Source organism: Vespa crabro, chromosome 4 (assembly GCF_910589235.1).
Source record: "Vespa crabro chromosome 4, iyVesCrab1.2, whole genome shotgun sequence".
In the NCBI taxonomy this organism is placed as follows: Eukaryota; Metazoa; Arthropoda; class Insecta; order Hymenoptera; family Vespidae; genus Vespa; species Vespa crabro.
In genome coordinates this window covers 1,145,001-1,170,731 of record NC_060958.1, presented here as the reverse complement: position 1 = coordinate 1,170,731, position 25,731 = coordinate 1,145,001, and the positions used below count along the sequence as shown (strand labels likewise).

The window sequence follows — 25,731 nt, the reverse complement described above, 5'->3', positions numbered from 1 at the left end:
AATTTATCCAAATATTTCAGTTTTAAATTTATTTTAAGAATTTTACAAATTTATATATCTAAGGTTCTTAAAATTGTATGTACGCCCTTGAGTAAGGTAGAGGATATATTCTACGCAGCGTTGTAAAGAGACATTACATTATCCCTCTCATTGCTACTCTACACCTATAGCATTTACGTCACGTGACATGAGTTATGCCTTATAATACGAACGTGTATCTATAACCTAACCTATCAATATTACTAACCTAACAATTTTTATCCACTAACGTCCAATTTTTCTTTTTTTTTTTGTCTGCACGTGTTGCATTCATTTGAAAACATTAAGGTTAGATAGTAGTGTCGTATATGACAATTACATTTCAAACATAAAATATAATCTTATTTGTTTTCTTTACTTAATAAAAATGTTATCTGAACCAAAGTTAACCAATACTTCTCCAGATTTTGGAATACCTCCGGATATACAAAATCCTGTAAGATTAAATTTTTATCAATTCAAAAATTATTTTTTGTTTAATATTTAAAATAATTATATATGTATATAAATATATATATATATATATATCTTGTGCATATTTCAGTTATTACAAAGTTTAGGACTTCCACATGTAGATTCTTTTAATTATATGTTAGAAGATGGACTTTCTCAAGCAATTATAGATATATTACCAGTTTATCTTCAACTTGCCAGTGGCGATAAAATTATGTTATGGATAGATAACGTAACGATTCATCAACCATCTGTCCCTACTAATGTAATTGGTGTAAAAAATTATAAAATATATCCTACAGAGTGTAGACAAAGAGGTGCCACTTACAAAGGAAAAATAACAGTTAAATTAGGATGGTCTGTCAATGGCATTTCTCAAGAAATCCTTGAAAAAGATTTAGGAGATATACCTATTATGGTTAAGGTATACATTTTTAAAATATTCAATTAGTATGGTTTGTAAAATTGTTTATAATAGAAAAACTAATTATATAATTTTTTAACAGTCTAATAGATGTCATCTTAATAAAATGAATCCTAGTGAATTAATTGCTCATGGAGAGCATGAACAAGAATGGGGTGGTTATTTTATAATTAAAGGACATGAACGACTCATACGTATGTTATTGATGACAAGAAGAAATTATCCTATTGCAATTCGAAGATCAGGTTGGAAAGCTCGAGGTATCCAATTTAGTGATCTTGGATTACTTTTAAGAAGCGTTCGAGATGATAATACTACATCGGTAAAAGAATTATTATTATAAATATTATTAAATTATTCTATTTGTATTCTAATTAATTATTATTTTTACATTACAGAATAATACATTGCATTATGTTACTAATGGTTCTGTAAAATTAATGTTTACACATAGAAAAGTTTTATACTATACACCTCTCATCTTAATATTGAAATGTTTAATTGATGTTTCGGATATTTTTATATACAATGCTTTAATGGCTGGTTGTGAAGATGATTTATATTATAGAGGTTGTATTTTAAATATGTTACGTGCAGTACATGAGGAAGACTTACATACACATGAACAATGTAAAGCATATATTGGAAAGATGTTTCGAGTTAAATTTTTTGAACTACCTCAAGATTCAAGTGATACAGAATTTTGTGATTTTATTATTAAGTAATTATCTTAGTAAATATTTTATTTATTTATCAATGATATTTATTTACCATTATTATATTTTCAATTTACAGGCATTGCATTGCTATACATTTAGATGATCCATTAGATAAATTTTATTTACTTGCATTTATGACAAAAAAACTTTTCGCTGTTGCTAATAATAAATGTGCTGTAGAAGGTGCTGATTCTGTAATGATGCAGGAATGTTTATTAGGTGGCCATTTATATTTACAAGTGTTAAAAGAAAAGTTATATGGATGGCTTACAGGTCTTAGGATTTTAATTATGAAACGTGCCAGAAACGCTGATGCTAAATATGTTTTAACATTGCGTAAGTATGTTAACACTGTTTATTTCAAACACTTCATTAATATATTTAAAACATAGTTCTAATAATTGTATATATATATATATATATATATATATATATTAACTTAGAGGAGATGTTACATATAACAAAGTATGGAGGGTCTCTTGAATCACAAATGGAAAATTTTTTATCTACTGGAAATTTAAGAACACCTACAGGTTTAGGCTTAATGCAGACTAGTGGACTTACAATAGTTGCAGAAAATATTAATAGAATGCGTTATATGAGTCATTTTCGTGCAATTCATAGAGGCTCTTTCTTCCAAGGAATGAGAACTACAGAAACCAGACAACTTTTACCTGATGCTTGGGGTAATAATTTATTATGCTTTATAAATAACTTTGTATGAAACTATTTGGTATCTTTTATATATTCATAATCTTAATTATTCCAGGATTTATTTGCCCTGTACATACACCAGATGGTACACCATGTGGTTTATTAAATCATTTAACTATGAATTGTATTATTACAAAACATCCAAACCCTGATTTAAAAGCTGCTATACCAACAGTATTACTAGATCTTGGAATGTTACCTATTTCTATTGCTGATAATTGGAAAGACTCATATACCGTTATGTTAGATGGGAAATTAATTGGTCTTATTGAAGACAATATAATAAACAGAGTATCGGATAATTTAAGAATACTTAAGATAAAAGGCAAAGAAGTATGTAATTCTGATTAAATAATAGGGAATTATAGTAGATTGGTTTATTTATTTACAAGAACTTAAATCTTAGGTACCATCTACAATGGAAATAGTATTAATTCCAAAGAAAACTATACCAGCTCAATATCCAGGATTATATTTATTCACTAATCCCGCACGTATGATGAGACGGGTAATGAATTTAGCTGCTAAAAAAACAGAACTTATTGGAACATTTGAACAAGTTTATATGGATATTTGTATTACACCAGAAGAAGCCTATGATGGTGTAAATATTCCTTTAGTATACATTTACTTTTAATATGACTATATTGATATTTTTATATATATATATATATATATATATAAATGTATTTTACATTTACAGCTAACTTCTCATCAAGAATTAGCAAAAACTTCATTTTTAAGTAACTTAGCATGTCTTATTCCTATGCCAGACTGTAATCAAAGTCCAAGAAATATGTATCAGTGTCAAGTAAGTCTTCTTACATACAGCTAGAATAAAAAAAAAAATTAAGATTATTATCAATTAGTTATCTTAACAATACAATGATGTATAGATGGGTAAACAAACAATGGGTACACCATGTCATACATGGAAACAACAATCTGAAACAAAATTGTATAGATTACAAACACCAGCAAGTCCTTTATTCAGACCAATGCATTATGATAAAATGGGCTTAGATGATTTTCCTATGGGTACCAATGCAATTGTAGCTGTTATTTCATATACAGTAAGTAATCATAACTATATGGTGATCATTGTAATAATATTTATTATGATATATATAATTAAGAGATAGTAATATTAATTATTTAGGGATATGATATGGAAGATGCAATGATTATCAACAAAGCTGCTTATGATCGAGGTTTTGCCCACGGAATGGTTTATAAATCAGAATTTATAGATTTAAAAGATCAGAAAAGTTACTTTGCACGAGATCCAAATAAACCTTTTCTCGCAGAAAAGCTAGATACTGATGGCTTGCCTATACCTGGCTCTATGTTCAAAGAAAATGATTATTTTTATTGGTAAGTGATTAATAATAAATAATATATATTATCATATTTAAGTAACTTACGAAAATATATTACCATATGTTCTGCTCATTATATTATGTTACATTATTATTATTATATTTGATCTTTCTTTTAGTTACTATGATGCTGAACAATCTAATTATGTAACTGGTAAATATCACGGAAAAGAAGATATATACATAGATAATGTAAAATTATGTGGTACTTTAAATAATAATACTCCAAGAAGAGCTTGTATTACATTTCGTATTCCAGTTTGTATAATACTTTATTCAAACATTATTAATTCATTCAATATAATTATATAAACGCAAGTAAATACTTCCAGAGAAATCCAAGTGTTGGTGATAAATTTGCTTCAAGAGCTGGGCAAAAAGGTATTTGTTCACAAAAATGGCCAGCCGAAGATCTACCATTCACTGAGACAGGTCTAATTCCAGATATAGTATTCAATCCTCATGGTTTTCCAAGTCGTATGACAATAGGTAAACAGGATTAAAAATTAACGTAGTTCAATTATATCTATATAAAAAAAAAAAAAAAAAAAAAAAAATACAAAAAAAAAGAAAAAAAAAAACCTTTGAATCTAAAGTAAAAATTTATTGTTGTTTTTATTGAAGCTATGATGATCGAAGTAATGGCTGGAAAGTCTGCGGCTGTACATGGATTAGTACACGATGCAACACCATTTAGATTTGATGAAAATGAAACAGCAGTTGAGTTCTTTGGAAAGTTATTAGAACGTGGAGGCTACAATTATTATGGTACAGAAAGAATGTACTCTGGTATCGATGGACGTGAAATGACAGTTGATATATTTTTTGGAATTGTACATTATCAGAGATTACGTCATATGGTCTCAGACAAATGGCAGGTTTGTATCTTTTCGTTAATTATACTGTTAATATAAATTATATGAGAATACAATTTTTTTTTTTTTTTTTTTTTTTTTTTTTTTTTTTTTTTTTAACAGGTAAGAAGTACTGGTCCCATTGATGTCTTAACGAGGCAACCGATAAAAGGACGGAGACGAGGTGGTGGTGTTCGATTTGGAGAAATGGAACGAGATTCTTTAATATCTCATGGATGTTCATTTCTTCTTCAGGATCGTCTTTTCCATTGCTCTGATAAAACAACTGTAAGTAATTGTATTTCTTTTATATCCTAATTTAAAATATTTATTTTTTAACTGTATATATTTATTTATTTATTTATTTATAAAATGTTACTTTCTAGGCTTTAGTTTGTCAAAAGTGTGGAACATTATTAGGACCAGTGTTAGAACTATCAGTAAACCCAACAGGTATAACTGAAAAGAAACAAAAGTGTAGACTTTGTGGGGATGATGAATCTGTGAAAGAAATTGATATTCCTTACATATTTAAATACCTTGTAACTCAACTTACTTGCTGCAATATTAATGTCAAATTATCATTTGTAGAAAAATGAAGGAAAATACATTTGTTATATATTTTAACATTGGCATATATTTTCATTTTTTCTAACATTCCTTAAATTTTAAAAATCTGTTATATACTATTCTAGTAATACGATCGTACCACACATATAAATATTTGTGGCTATACAACATTTACATTTAAAGAATTTTTATATATGTACATAAAAACTGATTCATTAATAATTTATACATGGAAGTAATGAATCAGATTTAATGGAATAACAAGACAATAGAACATTTTTTATGGACTATCTTGTCTTGTTGCAAATTAAACTGTTTGTACATAATATTAGTACATAGTGATATCGATTTATACAGATAAGTAAATTATATATCACATAACCATACAATATCAATACTTAATAAAATATGTAAGCATTTATACGATTGCTTATCTAAAAGATAAATAGCTACCCACTATTGCAAAATATTAAGCTTTAGCAGGTACTTGTGCGCCAGATTTAGTTCCTGATGCTCCAGTTTGTTCTTTTTCTAATTGTTTTCCTAAATATTCCCTAAAAAAAAAAAAAAAAAAAATATTTATCTCACATAAAATGGAAACTATTACGAATGAAATTTTATTATTTTCATTTTTTCTATTCTTACCAATTGTGCACCATAAGTTTTTGAACAGCAAGAAGAGCCTCATATCTTACATTTGGATCCTCATGGCCCAATAATTGCATTACTCGTTGTTTACCACCCAATTGTTCAATAACACTTAAATTTAAATATTTTATATGATTTATATTACAAAACGGTATAATATAATATGTAATTATAAATGATCAGGTTAACTTACTGTTTTCCTCGTGGATAATGGCGCACATACTCTCCTATATCAAAACTAGCTACACTCAAAACCATAGGTTCTTTACTCGTTTCCAATAAATGAACTAAAATGCGTAAAAGTTCATAATTTTTTTCGTTCAATCGACTAGCATTTTCCCGCCAGAATTTTCCAGATTTATGAACAGGTGACCATTCGAGACGACCAGATTTTATTTCTGTTGAGTATTCATCAAATGAACTTAAGTCTTGTACAGATGCTAATAATTTATCGTTCAAAAATTCTATATCATCCGTGATATCCTCATCATCGAATTTACGTTGTACCAAAATAGATAATTGTTTCAATACTTTATATTGAACCATTGCAATGCAGTGTTCCTTGGCTACTTGGGCATCCTCCACTTTTTCTATAAGATTCTGTTGAAAATATGATAATTTAAATAATATCCATATATTTTTAAGTACTATTTTATCTTACCCTAAATACTGCGAGAATAATTCGAGTCACTTTTTCTTTAACAGAATCACTTAATATATCCGCAAGAATTGGTATAACATTAAATCTGTAAAAAAAAAAAAAAACAGATATATATATATATAAAAATAAATAAATACTCATAAAAACTTTATACATTTCATATATTTTAAATTTACGTACTTATTCATTTTTTCTGCAAGTAATGGATTAAATGTAAGTACCCATAGACAGAAAATAAGTTGATATTGTACTTGGAAATTTACTCTGCCAGACAAGACACTCAAAAGTGTTGAAATTCCATCGACAGAGACAAATGCAAAACGATATTCATCTACACGTAACATCATTTGAAGGCATCGTGCGACGGATTGAATGTATTCATTATTCTAAATAATCAAAAACCAGATAATGATATAAATTTTCTATAACAATAATTGACATATGTAAACTAATAGGCATTCAATTTACATTTAATATAGTAAAAAATGGATTAATTACTTTATTTAGGTAGAAATCTAAAAAAGCAGAAAAAGAAACAAACATAAAGATATAGATACATATTAAAAAAAAAAAAAATTGTTTAGTTATATAAAGAGTATAAAATCTAAAACCTATTTCATATAATTAATTTTATTAATGCAATTAATAAAATAAATGTTATTCTGAAAAACTTAATAATTAATGTAAACTAACAACTGTTCTGGCACCTGTTTATTATAATTATAATTAGTAACTTCAAATTTTATTTTATTTGTGCTTTAATGAATAATTCTGTTCCCTGCTCTTCTTTCATAGGTAGTTTTTTTCAAATATCAGTAGTTATAATTTGTTATTGCAAAACCAACCGGATTATGTAATTCGTGCAGTTCATTGGCCTCCCCTGCCTCCTCCATAGAATTATCCTGCGTTACTTCTGCATGCAAATCTGTCTCCTGAAGAGCCTCAAACTAAAACCCCATCTGATTTTTTGAAATATTCTACTCCTAATATAACTAATCATTTCACCCTTCACCATATAAAAAGCAGTAGAAATAATGTTATCAAAAGAGTGTGAACTTCAATTGTTAGATATAAATTCTGTTAGTTTTATTTAAAATTCCCACATATATTAATCAAATTAATTAAAAAATTTTAATTTGTAACATATTTGATACGACAAATATATCAAATAACGTTATTTATCAAGCATTTAGTATAAAAGACAAATAATATTAAAAGAACGATTTCTAAGTTATGTTTTGTTTAATTATTTAGTTAAAATTAAAGTTATTATACAAACTCATGAAATACTCTCTCATAACAATATCAGATTAATTCACAAAAGCACATTTTAATCTAAATAATATGTTAATAATAGGTGCCTTGTTTATGCATATATTATAAATATATTATCTAAAATAAATAGCAAAGCAAGATATAATTAGAGCAAATAATATGTTCATAAATAAAAAATAAAAAGCTTTACTAATATCCTGGAACAAATTATGAGTTAAAAATAACAAATTTCTTTTAATTTATTTAGATTTTTATCCAAATATGTAAGTATTATCACCATGCATTGTAATTTTTACTATCTAATTTTATTAGATATTAAATTTGGCATACTTACACTCAGTTTAAGTTGATCTTTTAGCCAAGTTAGATAAAATTGGAGATCAGTTTTTTCCATTAATTCATGACTCCAACAAGCTAACTTAGCTATAATACGAGAAGTCATATTTAATATAAAACCATCTTGCCTATTTAATAAATTAAGGAATGGTCCCCAAATCGACTCTCGTTTACGTGAAGAATGTTCTCTAAATATTTCAACACGACTACGATCTTCCTAATAAAATAAAATATTTTGTAAAGACATTGAAATATAAAAATAACAATTATCTGTAAAATATTGTATAATTTAAATTAAATACCTGCAGCATATCATCTATCATTGTAAGAATGTATTGTGTTGTTTGTTCTTTTGAAATATGATCAAGAAGATTGAGAAAAGTCTTTGCAGCTTGATGTGGATTTTCCTTTAATTTTTCTTCCCGAACATGAGGATCGCTTGTATCAAAAGCTACTATAAAGTCATAATCTTCTTTAGGTATCATTAGTGATCTATAATGTAAAAAATAATACATTTAATATTACAATATTTTTGGATATATTATTAAGTTTAATAATGTAATGTTGGATATGATTTAAACTATTATCAAATAAATATATTACATGTCGATCAGTTATATGAAGATGTTTGTTAGTACATTATTTTGATTACATTAAAATAGATAAAATATGCTTACTGTAGATATGACTGCCAATTAATTCTTTGATTTCTTATTTCAGCTGCTTGCTGCTGCAGAGCACTCGTAGCGGCGAGCATATCTATAATAATTTATATGTAAATATTTAATTGTTTTAATAAAGAAAAGAAAATATTAAAATAAATAATAAGCAATGAGATATTTCATATGTTTTCATATGTTGGGAGTGGCATTATCATCTTATAAAACTAATTTTATCAAGGTTATTTACCAATTTTCTCGTCGGGTAATGCTGGAATAATTTCTTTAATATTCGCCCGTTCCACCATGTCTGCCGTCGATATTAAGCGATGACAAATTTAATAAAAAATTCTTAAACGATTAAAATGAGTGACTTTATACTCGTACCTACTCCTGCTTTTACACTTGTCTGTGATCACAAGACCAACATTCAGTGTTACCAACGTATAAAAAAAAAAAAGGAGCAGTTATAGCAGATTCTGAAACATCATAAAATCAAATATAATATTCCTAATATCGCATAAATATTTTTAAGATTGTTATTTATTAAATGTTTATATTCTTAAATATATTTTATAAAATGACCATTAAAATATTTATAAATAGGAATGAAGGAATAAAAATGTAAGGAATAAAAATGTATTCCAAATTACTAACTAAAATCATAATAGATAAGTATGGAGAACACGTAATTTCGTAAAAAGATCTTTATTTTATAAGTATTATTTGTGTGTATGTATAAAACTACATTCTAACGATGTTTTTTTTTTTTTTCTTGTATAGCCGTCTCTTCATCGTATATGTAGCTATCATCCTTGGAAATGCGATATTTTTGTAATTACGCGCAATTATATTGTATTTGTTTTTTCCTTCTGTATAGCTATAAATCTGCGTTCTCAAATGAAATATATAATTTTTGTGAGAAACGTACACAAAAGACCTATTGCATAATAATTTTTATCGCGTGCATCAGCATATATTCAAGTCTAAATTAAAATTTATAATTTGCTATACAACATTCACAGAGATCATTGAATCTGACGATTATGACACGTTAAATTTTCTTAATCTTTTGTTTCACATTCCTTACAAGAATTCTTTATAAGGGTAAATCCTTTTGTTGCATTGGATAATATAGTTAATAAAAAAAATATTGTATGCGAGTATCTATAAAATTATTTCTAAAGTATAATATCTGTTTAATATTAATCTTTTTCTGGTTCACATTTTTGTATTCAATATAATTGATGTATGATGTGAATTTTTATATTATCTTTGTTGTGTATACATATTTCACATGCGCGTATAAAATAGATGTTATAGTTTATCATATCTAAGCTCTTTGACAACTGCATACTTCAATAATGTTATACAGCTTCATCCCAATATTGTCACAATTGGTGAAAAGATTTCCAAGAATCTTTATATTTTATAATATTAAATATAAACTTTTTTTCTCCATAGTGGTTATATCCTTGAAGAACGGAAGACTATTTATATAACATGGACATGTTTTTCTATATATGTAGATTTACCTAATTTGGACTATAGCCTGAATTATTTTAATCTTTTACAAATTACACAAGATTTGTCCTTTCACGCATAAAGAAGTACAACTTAAAATAAAATCAATTAATATGATTTGAAGTATAATTATTTCATTAAAATATGGAGACATAACTTTTATCAAACATAAACATAGAAAATAGTCATTTTTAACAGACAAATATTTATCTTTTTATAAATGTATTCCATACTCTTCTATTTTTAAGTTGAACAATCAACTTGTTATTAGATGTGCTATTAGTTTTCTTCTCTGTCTCATCCATTTCCCATACACTCAATACCACAAAATATTATTTCTCTTCATATGTACAAAGTTACTTTCGCCGCCTTGTTCTAAATAACTAACTGTATTAGACATTTGCTTTGTCATTTGTTTTAATACCAATTCATTATGAATTGTTCAAAATACTGGCTAAGTTATGTATTATGTTACCAGCTTTGTTTAAAAAATTGACATATACAAAATATTATCATAAGATGATATAATTACTGAGTAATAATTTATAATATAGGTGGTCCAGTTATCATGAACATAATATATATGCAGATATACATTAAAAATCAGTGATTAATATTGACATTTTATAAAAATGGAACTATATAAATAAAACATAGAGGAAGACAGTTCATATAACCTATATTAGAAATTAAGTATTGCAAATTAACTGTATCCCTATATATAAATTGATCCTGAGATCAAACATCGTTTTTGGTGCTAATCATTCACCTGAATACAAATCGGGCTCTCTATAACAAAAAAGAACAATACATCAATATGACAGTCTCGTAAAAACATTATCGATAAATAGTAATTTCTATTCTTTTATAAAATTTGTCATCTACAAGGATCACTGATCAATTATATATATATATATATATTGTTGGTAATTCTTTTTGCACACTACAAATTTGTCCATTTATACCAAAATAAATATGTTTTCAATAAAACAAATGTATAAAGATACCAGAAATATATAAGATTTTTACAATATAACAATAAAGTTCTATGTTTTACAGAGCATTTTACAACAGTGATAACAATATTCACTTTTTGGCACATTATATATATAAAATATATAATATATATTATATATATATTATATATATATTATATATATAATATAATATACAATTAAAGCTGTGCTATATATCATTATAACATTAAATCTGAAGTTACCAATCTTTATTACTTTCTGGTTGTCATAAAGCACTTTAATAATTTGATACTTCGTTAATCATGTGCATAAATTGAGAGAGAAACTTTTATAATAAATATTAAATTTAAATAGTATATTTTTAATATTCCAATGCATTTTTTTTACATTATTTTTATTTATTACTTTTCCCATTTTTTTTTCTTTTTTTTTTTTTTTTTTTTAAGAAAAAAATTTGTCATATACTCGACAAACTGCAGTAGCAATAAGATTACCATCCTCGTTTGTTAACATTTTAGATAATATATTCTTCCAGAAAATGTCATGTAGTATCGTAATTTTAGACATAATTTTAATATATTTTGTATTCATTATTGGACCACTTTATTTTAGATTAAGATTTTGCAAACAAATTGCATTGTAAATTAATGACTATGATGTTAAAGTTTTTTTTTTCTTTTTTTTTTTTTTTTTTTTTTACGAAAAACATAAGTCGACTTTTCCAAATCACGTGTTGACAGCACATAATTATTATCGGAGATACGTACGAAATGAACATTATCATTATTCTTGTTTTCTTCCTTTGTTTACCACTTAAAATAAAGTTTACATAATTAAAATCATTTTAATAAACTTTTTTCAGACGCATTGCCGTTGAAAAATAGGCGAGAAAATGAAATATTTCTTGTCTATATAATTTGTTTAGTTCAAACTTATGTAGCCATTGTAATAATATTGTAAACTAAATATTTATATCTATTGGAGCATCATGGCAATTTAATAGAGTTACCGTTTCTTCTAACAAAGATTTATTTGTATTTATTATAATTTAGCTGCCAAGCGCACTGTAAATACTATTTTATGAAGCTGAGTGAATATTTGTGCCTGCTCTGATTTAAAGAAGTTTAATTCTATTACGGATGTAACGTTATGTCATGTAAAAGAATAAAAAGTGTAATATGAGCTTTTATAATCGCTTCTTTTTTTCCATTGGATACATACTAACTAAGTATTACTAACTATGAATTATTATTCGATTAACTACCTTATAAATAAGCAATTGGTCGACTGATGTTTTAAGTACACTTTTGTAACTGGGATATATATAAGACATTGTTATGCCATATTCTTAAGTAAGCAGAAAACAATATAAAATACTGGTTGCTTTATTACAATCATGAATAAAGGTAATTTCCGTCCCAACTGCGGACTATACACATTATTGTAAAGCGGGCAATGGGACGGATTTGACCTATCTAAATAGATCGTAGCATGTTAATGCTACATCATACCAACTTTCTTTGTACAACGCTCATTATTGTAAAAGTAAATGCTCTGTGTGTCACCGTCAGTTATTTTTTCAGTCTCATTTGCATTTATACATGCACGCTGAACATTTCGAGCATAATTTAGGCCGCATCGAAATTGATATAGTTCAAGGCAGCGAGCATGCGAGTTTAGTACGGAAGCATTTTGAGAGAAATGTTTTTTTTTTCGCTTTTTTTTTTGTTTTTGTTTTTTATCTTTTCTTTTCTTTTTAGACTTTAGCTTTCCAATATTCAGCTAGGCTTACACGAATGTATGTACCCCCCTCACCAAGTGCTAATATTTATAGACCATGCGTATATTCCAGTCATCTGGTACTAGTTTAACAGCTTTTTTTTTTCTAATTACTTAGCGAATCCAATTCCCTAAGCTTATGGACCCTATAAGCATGGAATCTAGAAAGAGAAAGTATAATTGAAAATAATCGTTGAAAGCATATTTGATTGTATATTATCATTAGAAAAACAGAAAAATAGTTTGTATAAAAGGCAAATTAAAATGTCAAATGATAATAACTCACGGCATTGTTCACTGTCCCGGCGATGTGGTTTTAATGATCACCTCTCAGTAATTCCATTAATAGGTTGAACGAGCTGCCTTCTCCTTCCGCACGTTTTGCACTCAATAATTCCTTGCCTGCCTGACACGTTCTTTGTAAATCTGGAATCCTCAATAATAGTTCACCAAATTTGGCAGGCATTTCTGGATACCTGGCAATAGTATATTGTTGAAGTGCCTGTAAAGCTTTTTCTTGAGAAGCTCTAACTTTCTCGGGTTCTTTTAATTCACTGGTGTCGGACGTAAGTAACACTATAACCTTCGTTTAAAAACAGAAATAAAAAGAGAATATCTAATTAATCGACTCTTATGATATTTAATTAAATCGCCAAAGGAAAAGAATTCGTTTGAAAAAAATTACCTTCATCGCTACGTATTCGTATTGATCCACCCTTAGCCTTCTCAAATTATTGGTGAAAGCGAGCATCCTCTCGATGCAAGTCGCTAAACCGAGTTGTCTTGCTTGCTCTAACGTGATCGACTTGCCGAGAGATACCCTTATTTCACCAGGAGTGCTCATACTACGGAAACAACAAGAGAAAAGCAGCAACTCGCACCATGAATTGATCAGTAGACAGATCTGATCATCGATTGAAATATTTTTGAAAAGTGGCAAACTCTTACACCATTTAACTATCTTATATAAACGATGATCGGCAATATTGCAAAGATTCGAAAGAAAGTCCGGATGTTGCGATGGATTGCCATTAGAATTTCCGCACATTTGGGAATTACAGTTGCCAACGTTACCAGTGTTAGCGGACAATTGTTCGTGGCTACCGGTGGAAGCTGAGCCTGTTGAACAGGGTCTTGTTGTGTTATCTTCCCTTCTGCTATTAATATTGTTACTACCATGTCCGTTGGTGGGACAATCGGTACCAGACCCATTGGTAGCGGATCCACTTCGACCGGCAGGAGCACCTGCTCCTCCACCGTTTCCGCTTCCTAACAACATGTCACTGCCAGGAGCGCTCCTAGTTCCACCCGAAGTTATCACACCAGATTGAATACCAGTTATACGATCACTGTCATTGTAATGCCAAAGATGTTCCACATCCATGATGTCCTGCAAAAGCTGTGGTACTACTTGTACTTTATACGAATGATTCGAATGATGTCTAACGGAATAATGATGTTCGCTACCGGGCGGTGCAGGACTGCAGTTACCAGCAGCATTCATTTTATCACCTGCCGCCATATTGTTCGCAGGACTACCGACGAGATTTGCCGGTAAAGTATATGTACACTGATAAGTGCTCCTACCACCTCTGGTACGATCCTCTCTGATCGCTTCGAGTTTCATTCCCATATTGAGGCATTTGTCAAATCGACAAGCAGGGCATTTCTTTCTTGTGGCAACGGTAACGGGACAACCTGCACCCCTAAGGCACACATAGTTTTTGCGGTTCTGGACGGTCCTCTTGAAGAAGCCCTTGCACGATTCACACGAGAAGATACCATAATGAAATCCACTAATCTTATCACCGCAGATCGGACAGGGGCTATTAATTAACTGCTGTCGTGTGGAGATACCCGATGGTGCAGCAGGTATTCTACAGTCTTCTTGATCTTCCGTTCCAGGATGTCCATCCGATGAAAGCTCTGATCCTGGTGCGGAAGAGGAATAATGGTGCGCGCTCACGGCCGAAGCAGCAGCCGTTGGAAGATGCAAAGGACTACCTTGTGCTACTTGCTGATGCTGATGTTGCGAGTGAGCGTGCGGATGTCGAGGCTGTTGGACGGGAGAATGCGTAGGTGGACTCAAAGAGCCATAACTGTAACAGCTGCTCGAAGCGTCTGAATTATTACGCGAGAGCGAATGAGAGAGGGAGAGTGATAAGGAGGACGTCGAATTATTGAAGCTATGTCGAGATAAGGAGAGCGAGGAAGAAGGAATTGGGCTTCCTGCTCCTAAGGCGGAGTGTCTTGCAGCATGAGGACTTTGGGTTGGAGAACTGAAGACACTGTAGGCAGAATGAATCGCGGAATCCGGTGATGGTACCTACGATGAAATGAAAAAAGAAATACTATTTATAAACAAAGAAATTTTAAATGCACAAGGAAACGAAAGAAAAGTTATTTAATTACCTGCGATCGCGTGTGACTGTGCTTGGTCAAATGATGTCTTGGATTAAGAACAGGACTGTGATTTGGAGTGGAACTGTTGTACCCACCAAGTAATTTTCCCACGAGAAGAGGTAGGTCGCTCTGTTGCGTTTGTTCAAGATTTTCGATACCACGTTGTTGTTGTAATTGTTGGTTGTGACTTAAAGACAAATTTCCATCATGAAAGGAGCCAAGCGTGTATCCTGGACTCGACCGAAAGTCTGGCTCTGGCTTTATTGGAAACTTTTGCTCTACGGGTCCGGGACTGGCACCGCAAACCTGAACACCCTCCATTGACGTTTCCTCATGTTGATCCTATCGAAAACGGAAGTCAATATAAGTATTACGAATATCAAACATCGTAAACGAGTCGAACGTTGCTTAATCATTACATGACTTATCTTAATAATTATATTATGGAACTAAAAAGTATATATATATATATATATAATATCCTATACAATATAAACGCAAACTATTACATCATCTATTAATGTATGTACCTGATTAGTGAGGGTGTTCGAAGACATCTCTTGATCGGAGAGCTCTCCTTCCCATGACATAGGTCTCTCTGGTTGTTGCTGTTGGGACGTATCGTTACCGTCGCAAGCTCCGCTTTCACCTTCGCCATCGCAATCGCCGATTTTCTCACCGCTCTGATTTACGGAGATATCTCGTTTCTTCTTGGTTCGCAGATTGACACCACGGAAGTCGATCTTGCTTATTTCACCGTCGCTGTCGTCCGCGTCGTCGATATCCGCGGCATTTGAACCGAGAATACCGATACCGATGCCATGCGAGCCCACGCTGCTGGTACTACTTGCACAGCCGAGTACCGAGCCGCAATTTGAAACTACGGACACCGTCACGCCATTTTGACCTCCTAAATACTTACAGATGCCTTTGCCTACGAGAATTTCATAGATTTTTATAATTACTCTATAACGCTATATTATAATAAAGCGTTTTATTTATTTCATTTTTACCGTCATGCATTTCATGAGTAGGTGGGACATTGATCGCAGTTACGGAAACGTTCTTCCCTGCCTCTGTAGAACGAGTAGTAGTCATCGTAGAATTGCCGATGGATGAGGAGGAACAGCAGGTGGAGGAGGACGTCGGTGAGACTGACGAGGCCGATCCGGTGGTGGGTGCGGTGGCGGCGGCGGTGGCGCAGGAGGCAGAAACGGAAGTGGTGCCGCCGCTCGTACCGGAGGTAGAAGACGACGACGAATTTGATCCGACGGAACCAGACGACTTCCAGGATTGTGTTGACGGCCACCAGCCTGGACCAGGTCCCGGGCCATCGCCAGGCCCGTTTTGCTCCGACATCCTCAGCTGGTTGAACTCCAGTACGCTCTCAACGCGACTCGAATCCTCTCGATCTTCGTGAGATTATACAGCATCCTGAGCGCACCCTTAATCACCAATTTTATGATCGCCACCGTCTATCTCTACGATGATTCCTTTATTACAACCAATTTTTCGCGAATGCCAATCAGATTTCTATCACCTTGCACGTCTTCCTTTTTCTATAACTGAAAAAGATAAATATAACAATCGATTAGAATTGCGAAATGTGATGTGTAAACAGCATTAGCCTATTAATTATTTATATTTCAAATTCGTTGATTTATGGTGATTAATTAACGTTAAATTAAAAGGCAAAAAAAATCATTGTTGAAATACATCGTTGAAAAAAGGAAAAATCAATGATAACACAAGGATTTTCTAAAAGACCAGCGTACGAAAGAAGAATATTATAATTTCAGGTCATTGCCCGCGTGCACGGAGATTGGAACCTGTGTCACGCACCATTTTTGTACGTCCATCTTACACATATTATCTTCGGGTCATTGATTCACGCTCTTGGATGACGCTACGTGATTCCCATGATAGATACTGCACAGTTGTGCACTTCGTCTATAATTCAAAGGAACGTATGTACGTACATACATAATATACATATATTACATAAGGTAATCGACGATGTTAAGACATTGAACGTTCATAGAAATTTATATTCAAAAATGAACGTATCTACTTCGCCGGTATGATTTCTCAACGAACGAGAGACATAAAAAGTCAGTAAAGTTATAATAGAAAAAAGCGTGAACCTTGTGGTCTGTCTGTGGTGAGACAGTTGCAGACATATTCTACGATTCTTTCGATGCATCTGCAATGTACCAACGGACGTGCAGGTATCACAGAGCATCTCTAAAATTACTTATCTAACATGTCCATAACAAAGAAATTCTATCCCAATCCTTCGTCTTACAGATTAGTATTTATACATCACACCTGTGGGATTTTACCGGTCCCTATAAATCTGAAACTAATACCCGAAGACGTCAATCTTGAGAAGAGATGTTTCTGTAGACGCAAAATGTTACATGCTCGTTCGCAAGTAAGAGCCACGACTGGATGATAATGGAAACGACAGATGAGGCAAAGAGAGAAAGAGAAAGAGAAAGAGAGAGAGAGAGAGAGAGAGAGAGAGAGAGAGAGAGAGAGAGAGAGAGAGAGAGATAACGTAAAAAGTTGCGGTCTTTCACGAAGAGTCATAGACGGTCGAGGATCGTGCTCTTCTCCTAAGTCGTTGCATGGTCGGGGCACGGTGGCGGCTATGGCTATGGTTATGGTGGTGGCGGTTGCGGTGGCGGTGGCGGCGTCGTCCGTAAGGTCAAGGCCCTCTGCAAGCGCCCTACCCGACTCTTATGCACCTTCGGGGTCACGTGACGCGGCTCAAGGTCTTCTCTCCCCACTCCTGCAAGCATCGCACGGCCACGCCACGCCACCCGCCGTTACCACCGACGGTGCAACGAGCGTGTCCCCTTCCTCTTCAAACCCCTCTTGCTTCCCTTTCCTCTCTGTCTTCCTGGCCCAGCTCCTATCCCTCGTCCCTCATCGTCTTGAATACCTCCTCCTCCTCCTCTTCTCGGCCGTTCCAAGTCGCGTAACTTCTCTCCCGAGAACTTCTATGAGCGTGGATTCGGCTTTGAGCCGTTAGTTCGAGTACCGTTTCGTCTCTCTCTCTCTTTCTCTCTCTCTCTCTATCTCTTTCTCTCCTCTCTTTCTCTCTTTATAGATACATATATATTTATGTACGTATGTATCTATATGATCCTACGATTTTTCATCCTTCTATTTGTAAAATATTTCCCAATAACGACATATATTGAACGTTAGCTCTTTTCTCAAGTAATAACAATTAATTTCTCTCTTTCTTAATTGATGAATTGAGGATCAGAGGATTGAACTCAGGATCGACCTTTAGTTTTCGTAAAAAAAAAAAAAAGTGTTATAGTACAAGAGAGTGATCAGTTTTCAATTGGATTCTTTACAGTCAATCCTAAGAAAGTTTATCGTCCTGCAGATAAACATATTTTTTTTCTGAGATCCATCGATCTCATCTTACGCATACCGTGTATAATAACGAATTAACGAAAGTGTACGAAGGTAGTCGATAGTTCTGTTATGATCGTAGCCTCGACGAAACGATCTCAAGGAGAGAAACAACGGCGATCCGTATTTTCCTAAGCAATCCAAAAAATGTCATAACTGGGATTTAAAATGTCAAGGAATTCAAGACTGGTAATTAAGTAAGAAAATGATTGCAATAGCCACGTATAGTACGTATCGATTGAAAGTCTCCCGTGATAAGAAACGTTTTTCTTTTTTCGTTTCTTTTTCTTCTTTTTTAGCACTTTTGTTTGTTTGTTTGTATTTTTTTTTTTTTTTTTTTTTTTTTGTTAGTCAACAGACTTCAAAGTCACAGCTTGAGACGAGTGGTAAACGGTGTGGCAGGTGACACGGAAGAGAGATCGACGACCCACGGACTATACGACGGCTCTATTTTAAGCGGGTCGAGTGAGGCAGAGTCCCCGATCGAGAATCTCACAGAGAGTGTGACCGTGAAAGAAACGCAAAAGACGAGCTGCTTGTAACTGTATTACGTTGCTGCCGGCAGCCTCTTCGTCGTGTCGTTCTCGTCGTCGTTGTTGAGGAAATGCGAGTCAAGTACAACGTCCGCTTGCGTCGGCGTCTCCTATCACGGATGATTGTTCACGATGCATTTTACGGTTGATCATTCAAAGAAAATCTTTCTCTCTCTCTCTCTTTCTTTCTTTCGTCATATGACCAATAAAGTCTCAGAGATCTTTTCATCTAACGATCGATAAAGGTGAATGAATATTAGAACGTTTTATGAACATTTGTCAACAATGACATAAAATGATGATATATATATATATATATAACTATCAAATCGATTCGTTATGTGTGTGTGTGTGTATATATATATGTAAAGAAGAAAAACAAATGAAATATATATGAACGAAAGTCGATCTTTTAAAGAATATTCGACTACGAGTATTCGACGAACGAATGAGCGAACGAACGAAACAAAACGGTACCTCGAACTTTAAGTCTTTCTTTTCTTTTACTGAAAGCCTCTCTCGCCGCGTATAAAACGTCTCGCTTATCTCACATTGCACTTCCTTCGTCTCGCGCACGTGTGTTTTTCTTCGCGATACCGCTTTTCTCTCGTAAGAAACACGATGCATTGAATTCACAAATGTAAGTATAATATACGGTACGTAAGTGTATATAGGAACGTATTCAAAAAAAAAAAAAGAAAAAAAAAATATAGATAAAAAACAAAATAAAATGTTTCCTGATCTAAACTAATAAGATTCTGATCTTATTATTAATAAGATCGTTACTAAACAACGATGGTAAATGATTCCACCACGTAGTCGATAGTTTAATATCAAAATGCTATTAGATAAAGCTATCGAAGAATATTAGACATAAAGTTAAACCAACATTGTCGAGATTCCTTTTAATATCTTATTCATATCTCATTCTATGAACCAATGGAAAGAAAGGACGAGGATCAAAAGATGTCAATTTCGCATTGTAATAACTATAGATCGTTTTATATATATAATATTTATCTAATAACTTTTATAATCAACAATTCAAATACGTTAAATATACTTTATTGCCATCCTTCCTGGATATCGTGTGCTTGTTTGTTTATTTCCTTCGATTATATTAACTTGTTTAATTTTATTCAAACATTAAAAGCTAATACTGCGTGTTATAATAATTATTCTCATATTGGCCGTTAGAATCGCTAAGCATCGTGGTATTTCGCGAAAACTTTACCTCTCGTGGTTGCGTACCAACAAGAAGCCTTCATTCTCTGTGGAATCTCTCTCTCTCTTTCTCTCTCTGTTTGTCTGTCTTTGTCTCTTTGTCTCTCGTATCCGTCTCCGTCTCTCTATTTCATCGAAGGTAGGCGCGAGCTCGCGCGTTTTCCTTTCACCCGGGCCAGTGGGCCTTGTCGAGCGGGGCCAGCCGCGCATATCTTTGATATCTCACGAATATATACGAGACGCGAGTCCGGGGATACCCAGTGGCTTGAGCTGCGTGTCGATTAAAATTATTATTACCAGCCGTGGGGCATTTTTGACCGGCGTCGAGAACCGGTTCGATTCGTGAACGGCTTGCGAGCAGCTGTCGTCTCACGACCGAACGGCCCGAGAGAGTACCGAGAGCATTTTCTTTTCGAAATGCACCTCGCATATATCGTGCCATGTCTCCCGCATAACTTCTATCGTTATCTTTCTCGCTTCGGCGAATATTTACTTCCTCTGGAAAAAAAAAAAAAAGAAAAAACCGAGATATCGACGATTGATCGATCTATCTATCGATATAGATCGATCGATGACTAAGAAGTCATTCTGGTACCAGCGCAAGTTCCGAACGAAATAGAAAATCTATCACGGATGGAAATACGATATATGCAATAGTTATACGAAGACCAATAGCTCACAACGATTACTTCGAAATAATATTTGATTTTAATCGAAGTCAAATCGACTTGAAGAAAATATATAAATATTTTTCTACGGATTATTATTATTTTTCTTTTTTTTTTTTACAAGCCGGAAATTGCAACGCGATTCGTCAGTCCATCTTAGATACTTGGAACGGGAGGAGTTATCAGGACACGTCATAACTCGAAGATCGAGATCGAGGGAATGCCACACACCTTCTCGTTAGTACCTGTTACTTCGGCGGGTCATTTGCATTTTCGAACGTTCGCGTCGGATGAGAGATTCGCATCTCTTTTTCTTCTCTTTATTTTTTGTTTCAAAAATAAAAGAGAATCTCTTCGAGAGTGGCGGGTCTTGATTTTTCTGAGGAACGCGTAACTTACTCACCGACCGAGTGGTGCTCGCACGCATCCGAGCGCATACGTGTTGATCCGAGCGGATCGGTTGGTGGCGGCGAGTTAAGTTAACTACTATCGAATCCCCGCTACCAAAAGAATGCCATACCGAGTGCAACGGAGAACGGGAGGCCGTGCGACGCGGCGATCGGTGCACGTAACTACAGTGGCGTAGTAACTGCTTCTTCGAAGGATACCGATCCTCATCCATCCGCTTTATCGATACTTCGATATCGACGATATTTTTCCATTTATTAATATCATTCCAATACTTATTGATATCATTCAAGAAATAAATAAGCTTTCGCATAATTATTTTCTTACATAATAGCATTTTAATTCAAAGCAAAATGAAAGATATATCGTTAAATTTTCTTGACAAGATAAATGAGAAGGAAAAAGGAAAAGAGATAAAAGAAAAGGAACATGAAAAAAAAAAATTCGAAAAAAAGGTGATGGGGTGGTGTGGGGTGGGGTGGGGGGGGGAAGAAATCGAGTTGTCGCAAGATCGATTCCTCTACATACGACGAAAGAATGAACGGTCAGAGGGGTGGGAGGGGAGGGGGGACGAGGAAGAGGAAGATCATTCCCGTGGTAGAGAAACGAGTGATCGAGGTGCGGTCGAGGAGCCGGTGCGTCGAGAAAGGTTCATCAATATTCATAAGTCGCGCTAGGCCTATCCGCGTCTCAAGGATCGAGGGAGCTTCCAGCTCATGAGTTGCGTGGTCCTCTCTCTCTCTCTCTCTCTCTCTCTCTCTCTCTCTCTCTCTCTCTCTCTCTCTCTCTCTCTCTCTCTCACCTCTCACTCTATGTTCCTCCGTGTGCCAAGAGAGGCACAAAGTGGACGGGTAGAGAGTGTGCACTGTGCGAGTTGATTACACATAGGCCGTCGGCAGGACACGAGCGCATTACAAGAAGGTATGCGTCGAGTAGAGTCTACGTTGTATGCGTGTATTGTATGCGTATACATTCATACAGAAATGTACAGAAGGAGGAACGATAAGATCGACTCCAAAGGAGCCTTGCGCAATCTCGCGTAGCGATTACGGCCGAGTGTGTATGTTTGTGTGTATGTGTGTGTATTTTCGCGTAGCTACGCTCGCGAGAGAGAACAGACAGATGGACAGACAGACAGACAGACAGACAGACAGACAGACAGACAGATAGACAGATAGATAGACAGATGGACGGGCGGACGGACAGACGGATGGACAGATAGACCGACAGACTCGTCGCCTCTACCTCCTCCGTTCTTTTGCCTCTTCATGACACCAATGACGAGGACACGTCCGTGCGCTTTTCGCAACGTAACGTTGAACGCGTGCGCGCATCTCATGTGTACGGATTATGCACTTACGTGGTGCTTGCTCTGTACTCGTCACTCATATATACTTTGTGTTACATAGACACGAGCTGGAATACACGGAGATAAAGTTATAATACACCGATGCACGTGTCTTGTTAAATTAATTGTTATATGTCCGATGCTTTACGCGCATTCGATGATTCTCGACGATAACAGTAAGTTAATCTTTGAGCTTGTATTGTAGTGCGATCTTTAACTCTATGCGACGTCGTTCCCACAACAAAAATCGTTCCGTCCCTGACAAGGAGATATGCAACGTCAAGGATGCATGTTTCTCAGGATAGCTGAAGATTAACGATCGAGAATGTAATAACGAGACGCTCAGCCTTTTACGATCGTTTACGACCTACTTGAAATCGAACGTTCGTTCGTTCGTTCGTTCGTTCGTTCGTTCATATGTTTGCTTGTGCTCGCTCGCTTACGTTACGTCATGCAAGATCGCTCATTTTTTACTTTTCACACCCGTGAATCAAATCGTCGCGCTTTTAATCGCAAACAACCATCGATCCTCCTATAAAAGAATTATCCAGGTGGGGCGTGTTAAGTACTATAGCGCTTGGCCTTCCGTATTGTCTATATACATATATGTATATATTATAGATACATACACATATCAGAAACCGTAAGTTACTCTCAAGATAGCTATATTAATCCCTTCGGTGTTAAGACTTGGAAAGTCCACTACTAGTAGTATGATGTTATTCAACGAGGAAAAGTATAGCGACCGAATTGACTCGGACATTAATATATCGAGTCTTGCACAATAGAAACCGGATCGCGAAAGGTCCATTCCGAAGTCTCTTGATCTCAAAAACGTGTAGCACGCATTAGTAGATAACGTGAACGATCGCTCGTTCGAGCGTTCTACTGGATCTAACCATGCTCTTGTATTTATCTCTACGTATATTGATGTATACATGTATACACATATGTACACATATGTATGTATGTATGTATGTATGTATAAACAGAGACAGGGTGGAACATAAGATTGGATTAACTTTACTTATTCCTACATTTTGTATAATTCCTAATTACAATAAGAATCTTTTTAATTCGATCATGTTACATAGTCCATTCTATATATATGTATATATATATATATATATATATATCCATATACAATGTAATTACATTTTGATCGTTCGTTTTGATAAACAGTTAGAAACGTCGTTTCCCGTAGATTCCGTGAAAGCCATCGTCGTCGTTAGAGGACTCGGTTTCGGGCCAATGAGCGCGTGCACACGACACAACCACGACAACTACGACGAGGATGACGACGATAGCTGCGAATGAAGAAATGAGAACGCGTCATCCTAGAGTACAACACGGTGATCCGGTATCGCGTAGGTGGAGCATCCAAGGCGAAACGGTGCCGATCTTGCTTCGGCTCGGTGCTTCCTTCAAACGACGAAACTCTCTCGTCCTCAGCCTCGTCCTCGACGCGTAACGTCTCACCAACTTGAGATTTCTACATATTTTTCTTTTTTATATCTACGTGCATACGTGCATACGTGCATACGTGCATACGTGCATACGTGCATACATACATACATACATACATAAATATATGTATGTAAAATAATACATCTCTATAGTAGATGTGTTACTTTGTATACCGCGACATTGTTCCTTTTAATAATATTTCTACAGAGTTCTGTCCCTTTGTTATTAATTCAAATTAAAAGAATTTTTCCATGAAAAAAGGAATAATTGATTAAATATTATAAGAATCGTATAAATTTATAAGAACTCGTTAAAAAAAAAAAGAAGAAGTAAAACGAAAATCCCACATTTAACTTTCGAGAAATAAATTTCAAATTAATCACGTTAAAGTTTGATATGCATATCTCTATGATACGTGCACATATATACATACATGCATGCATGTATATATGTACATCTATATAGCTGTACCATATCATAGAAATATAATGACCAACACATATCGTTTAAAGACGATCGTGTAGAACGTGTATACATATACCGCTACAGGCTAACGCCCCGCGCGTCCATTCGTTCCCGTTTCTTTTTCTTCGTGTGCGAACGTAAGATTTTCTCTCTTTCTCTCTCTCTCTCTCTCTCTTTCTTTCTTTTTTACTCTCATCTTCCTCCTCCTCATCCTCCTTCTTTATCCACAATTCTTTCGCCGTCAAGAATCGCTTTACCTGAAACCTTCTCGTCGCTCAACATCGTTTTTCTATCTCGAGAAACGCATTTCAACGATTCGGCGACGATCTTCGTTCCATAAGAAAGAAAAAGAGAAAGGGGTGAAAGAAAGAAAGAAAGAAAGAGAAAGAGAAAGACAGAAAAGATATCGAGCAATTCGAAGCAAGGCAAGGCAAGGCAAGGCAAGGCAAGGCAAGGCGAGGCGAAGTAAGGCAAGGCAAGGCAAGGCAAGGCAAGGCAAGACGAGACGAGGCGAGGCGAGGCGAGGTGAGGCCAGACGAGGTGAAGCAAGACGAAGAGGGTGAAGTGGAATGGGGTGGGGAGAGGTGAGGTGAAGCAAGGCGAGGAGGGTGAAGTGAGGTGAGGCGAGGCGAGGCGAGGTGGAGTGGGGTGAGGTGAGGTGAGGTGGAGTGAGGTGAGGTGAGGTGAGGTGAGATGGAGTGAGGTGAGGTGAGGTGAGGCGAGACGAGACGAGAAAAGACAAAACGGATTAAGAGAGAGCGAGAGAACCGGG

The 25,731-nt window shown here is 34.1% G+C and overlaps 3 protein-coding genes and 1 long non-coding RNA gene across 10 annotated transcripts in view; 2 read left to right on the top strand and 2 right to left on the bottom strand.

Moving 5' to 3' along the window:
- Positions 1–142: 142 nt before the first annotated feature.
- LOC124423773 (DNA-directed RNA polymerase I subunit RPA2) lies at positions 143–5,209 on the top strand. Of its 2 annotated transcripts, none has more exons than XM_046961936.1 (16): positions 143–475; positions 615–916; positions 999–1,238; positions 1,315–1,637; positions 1,712–1,971; positions 2,079–2,321; positions 2,405–2,682; positions 2,756–2,953; positions 3,053–3,160; positions 3,246–3,422; positions 3,509–3,723; positions 3,848–3,986; positions 4,061–4,217; positions 4,353–4,606; positions 4,706–4,870; positions 4,969–5,209. In XM_046961936.1, exons 2-16 carry the CDS (start codon positions 629–631, stop codon positions 5,179–5,181), a joined length of 3,258 nt encoding a protein of 1,085 aa, XP_046817892.1. In that variant the 5' UTR covers positions 143–475; positions 615–628; the 3' UTR covers positions 5,182–5,209. The 2 variants fall into 2 exon arrangements, with proteins under 2 accessions (XP_046817892.1, XP_046817891.1); XM_046961935.1 differs by having other exon boundaries at positions 144–475; positions 584–916.
- Positions 5,200–9,162, bottom strand: LOC124423777 (V-type proton ATPase subunit H). Of its 2 annotated transcripts, XM_046961956.1 has the most exons (10): positions 8,982–9,162; positions 8,750–8,831; positions 8,375–8,564; positions 8,071–8,289; positions 7,307–7,408; positions 6,642–6,847; positions 6,462–6,546; positions 5,994–6,400; positions 5,798–5,911; positions 5,200–5,706 (listed from the first exon to the last, which is right to left on the bottom strand). In XM_046961956.1, exons 1-10 carry the CDS (start codon positions 9,037–9,039, stop codon positions 5,622–5,624), a joined length of 1,548 nt encoding a protein of 515 aa, XP_046817912.1. In that variant the 5' UTR covers positions 9,040–9,162; the 3' UTR covers positions 5,200–5,621. The 2 variants fall into 2 exon arrangements, with proteins under 2 accessions (XP_046817912.1, XP_046817913.1); XM_046961957.1 differs by lacking the exon at positions 7,307–7,408 and having other exon boundaries at positions 8,982–9,160.
- A 92-nt stretch (positions 9,163–9,254) lies between these two features.
- On the top strand, positions 9,255–10,372 carry LOC124423778. The gene is made up of 2 exons (XR_006942153.1): positions 9,255–9,355; positions 9,515–10,372. It is a non-coding gene; the product is annotated as an uncharacterized LOC124423778 (long non-coding RNA).
- Positions 10,373–12,601: 2,229 nt separating this feature from the next.
- LOC124423775 (nuclear hormone receptor FTZ-F1 beta) overlaps positions 12,602–25,731 on the bottom strand; it is a 17,631-nt gene continuing 4,501 nt past the window's right edge. Inside the window, exons 1-9 of one of the 5 annotated variants that reach the window (XM_046961951.1) lie at positions 17,997–19,385; positions 17,559–17,776; positions 17,257–17,364; positions 16,428–16,979; positions 15,945–16,348; positions 15,424–15,756; positions 13,697–15,337; positions 13,298–13,594; positions 12,602–13,172 (exon numbers count right to left, since the gene is read on the bottom strand). In XM_046961951.1, coding sequence (XP_046817907.1) covers positions 13,328–13,594; positions 13,697–15,337; positions 15,424–15,756; positions 15,945–16,348; positions 16,428–16,773 — 2,991 coding nt within the window. In that variant the 5' untranslated portion in view covers positions 16,774–16,979; positions 17,257–17,364; positions 17,559–17,776; positions 17,997–19,385 and the 3' untranslated portion in view covers positions 12,602–13,172; positions 13,298–13,327. Of the gene's footprint in view, positions 13,173–13,297; positions 13,595–13,696; positions 15,338–15,423; positions 15,757–15,944; positions 16,349–16,427; positions 16,980–17,256; positions 17,365–17,558; positions 19,386–20,613; positions 21,102–24,965 lie in introns of those variants that run through there. The other 4 variants (XM_046961948.1, XM_046961950.1, XM_046961949.1 and 1 more) reach the window with 4 other exon arrangements.

Excerpts from the sequence above, each read along its gene's own strand:
- LOC124423773 (XM_046961935.1), top strand. The coding sequence starts at position 407 with ATGTTATCTGAACCAAAGTTAACCAATACTTCTCCAGATTTTGGAATA. Across the intron at positions 2,683-2,755 it reads TTAAGATAAAAGGCAAAGAA|GTACCATCTACAATGGAAAT; the intron begins GTATGTAATTCT and ends CTTAAATCTTAG. Across the intron at positions 3,161-3,245 it reads GAAATATGTATCAGTGTCAA|ATGGGTAAACAAACAATGGG; the intron begins GTAAGTCTTCTT and ends AATGATGTATAG.
- LOC124423777 (XM_046961956.1), bottom strand. The coding sequence starts at position 9,039 with ATGGTGGAACGGGCGAATATTAAAGAAATTATTCCAGCATTACCCGAC. Across the intron at positions 6,848-7,306 it reads TGCACGAATTACATAATCCG|AATAATGAATACATTCAATC; the intron begins GTTGGTTTTGCA and ends TTGATTATTTAG. Across the intron at positions 6,401-6,461 it reads TTATTCTCGCAGTATTTAGG|AATCTTATAGAAAAAGTGGA; the intron begins GTAAGATAAAAT and ends TATTTTCAACAG.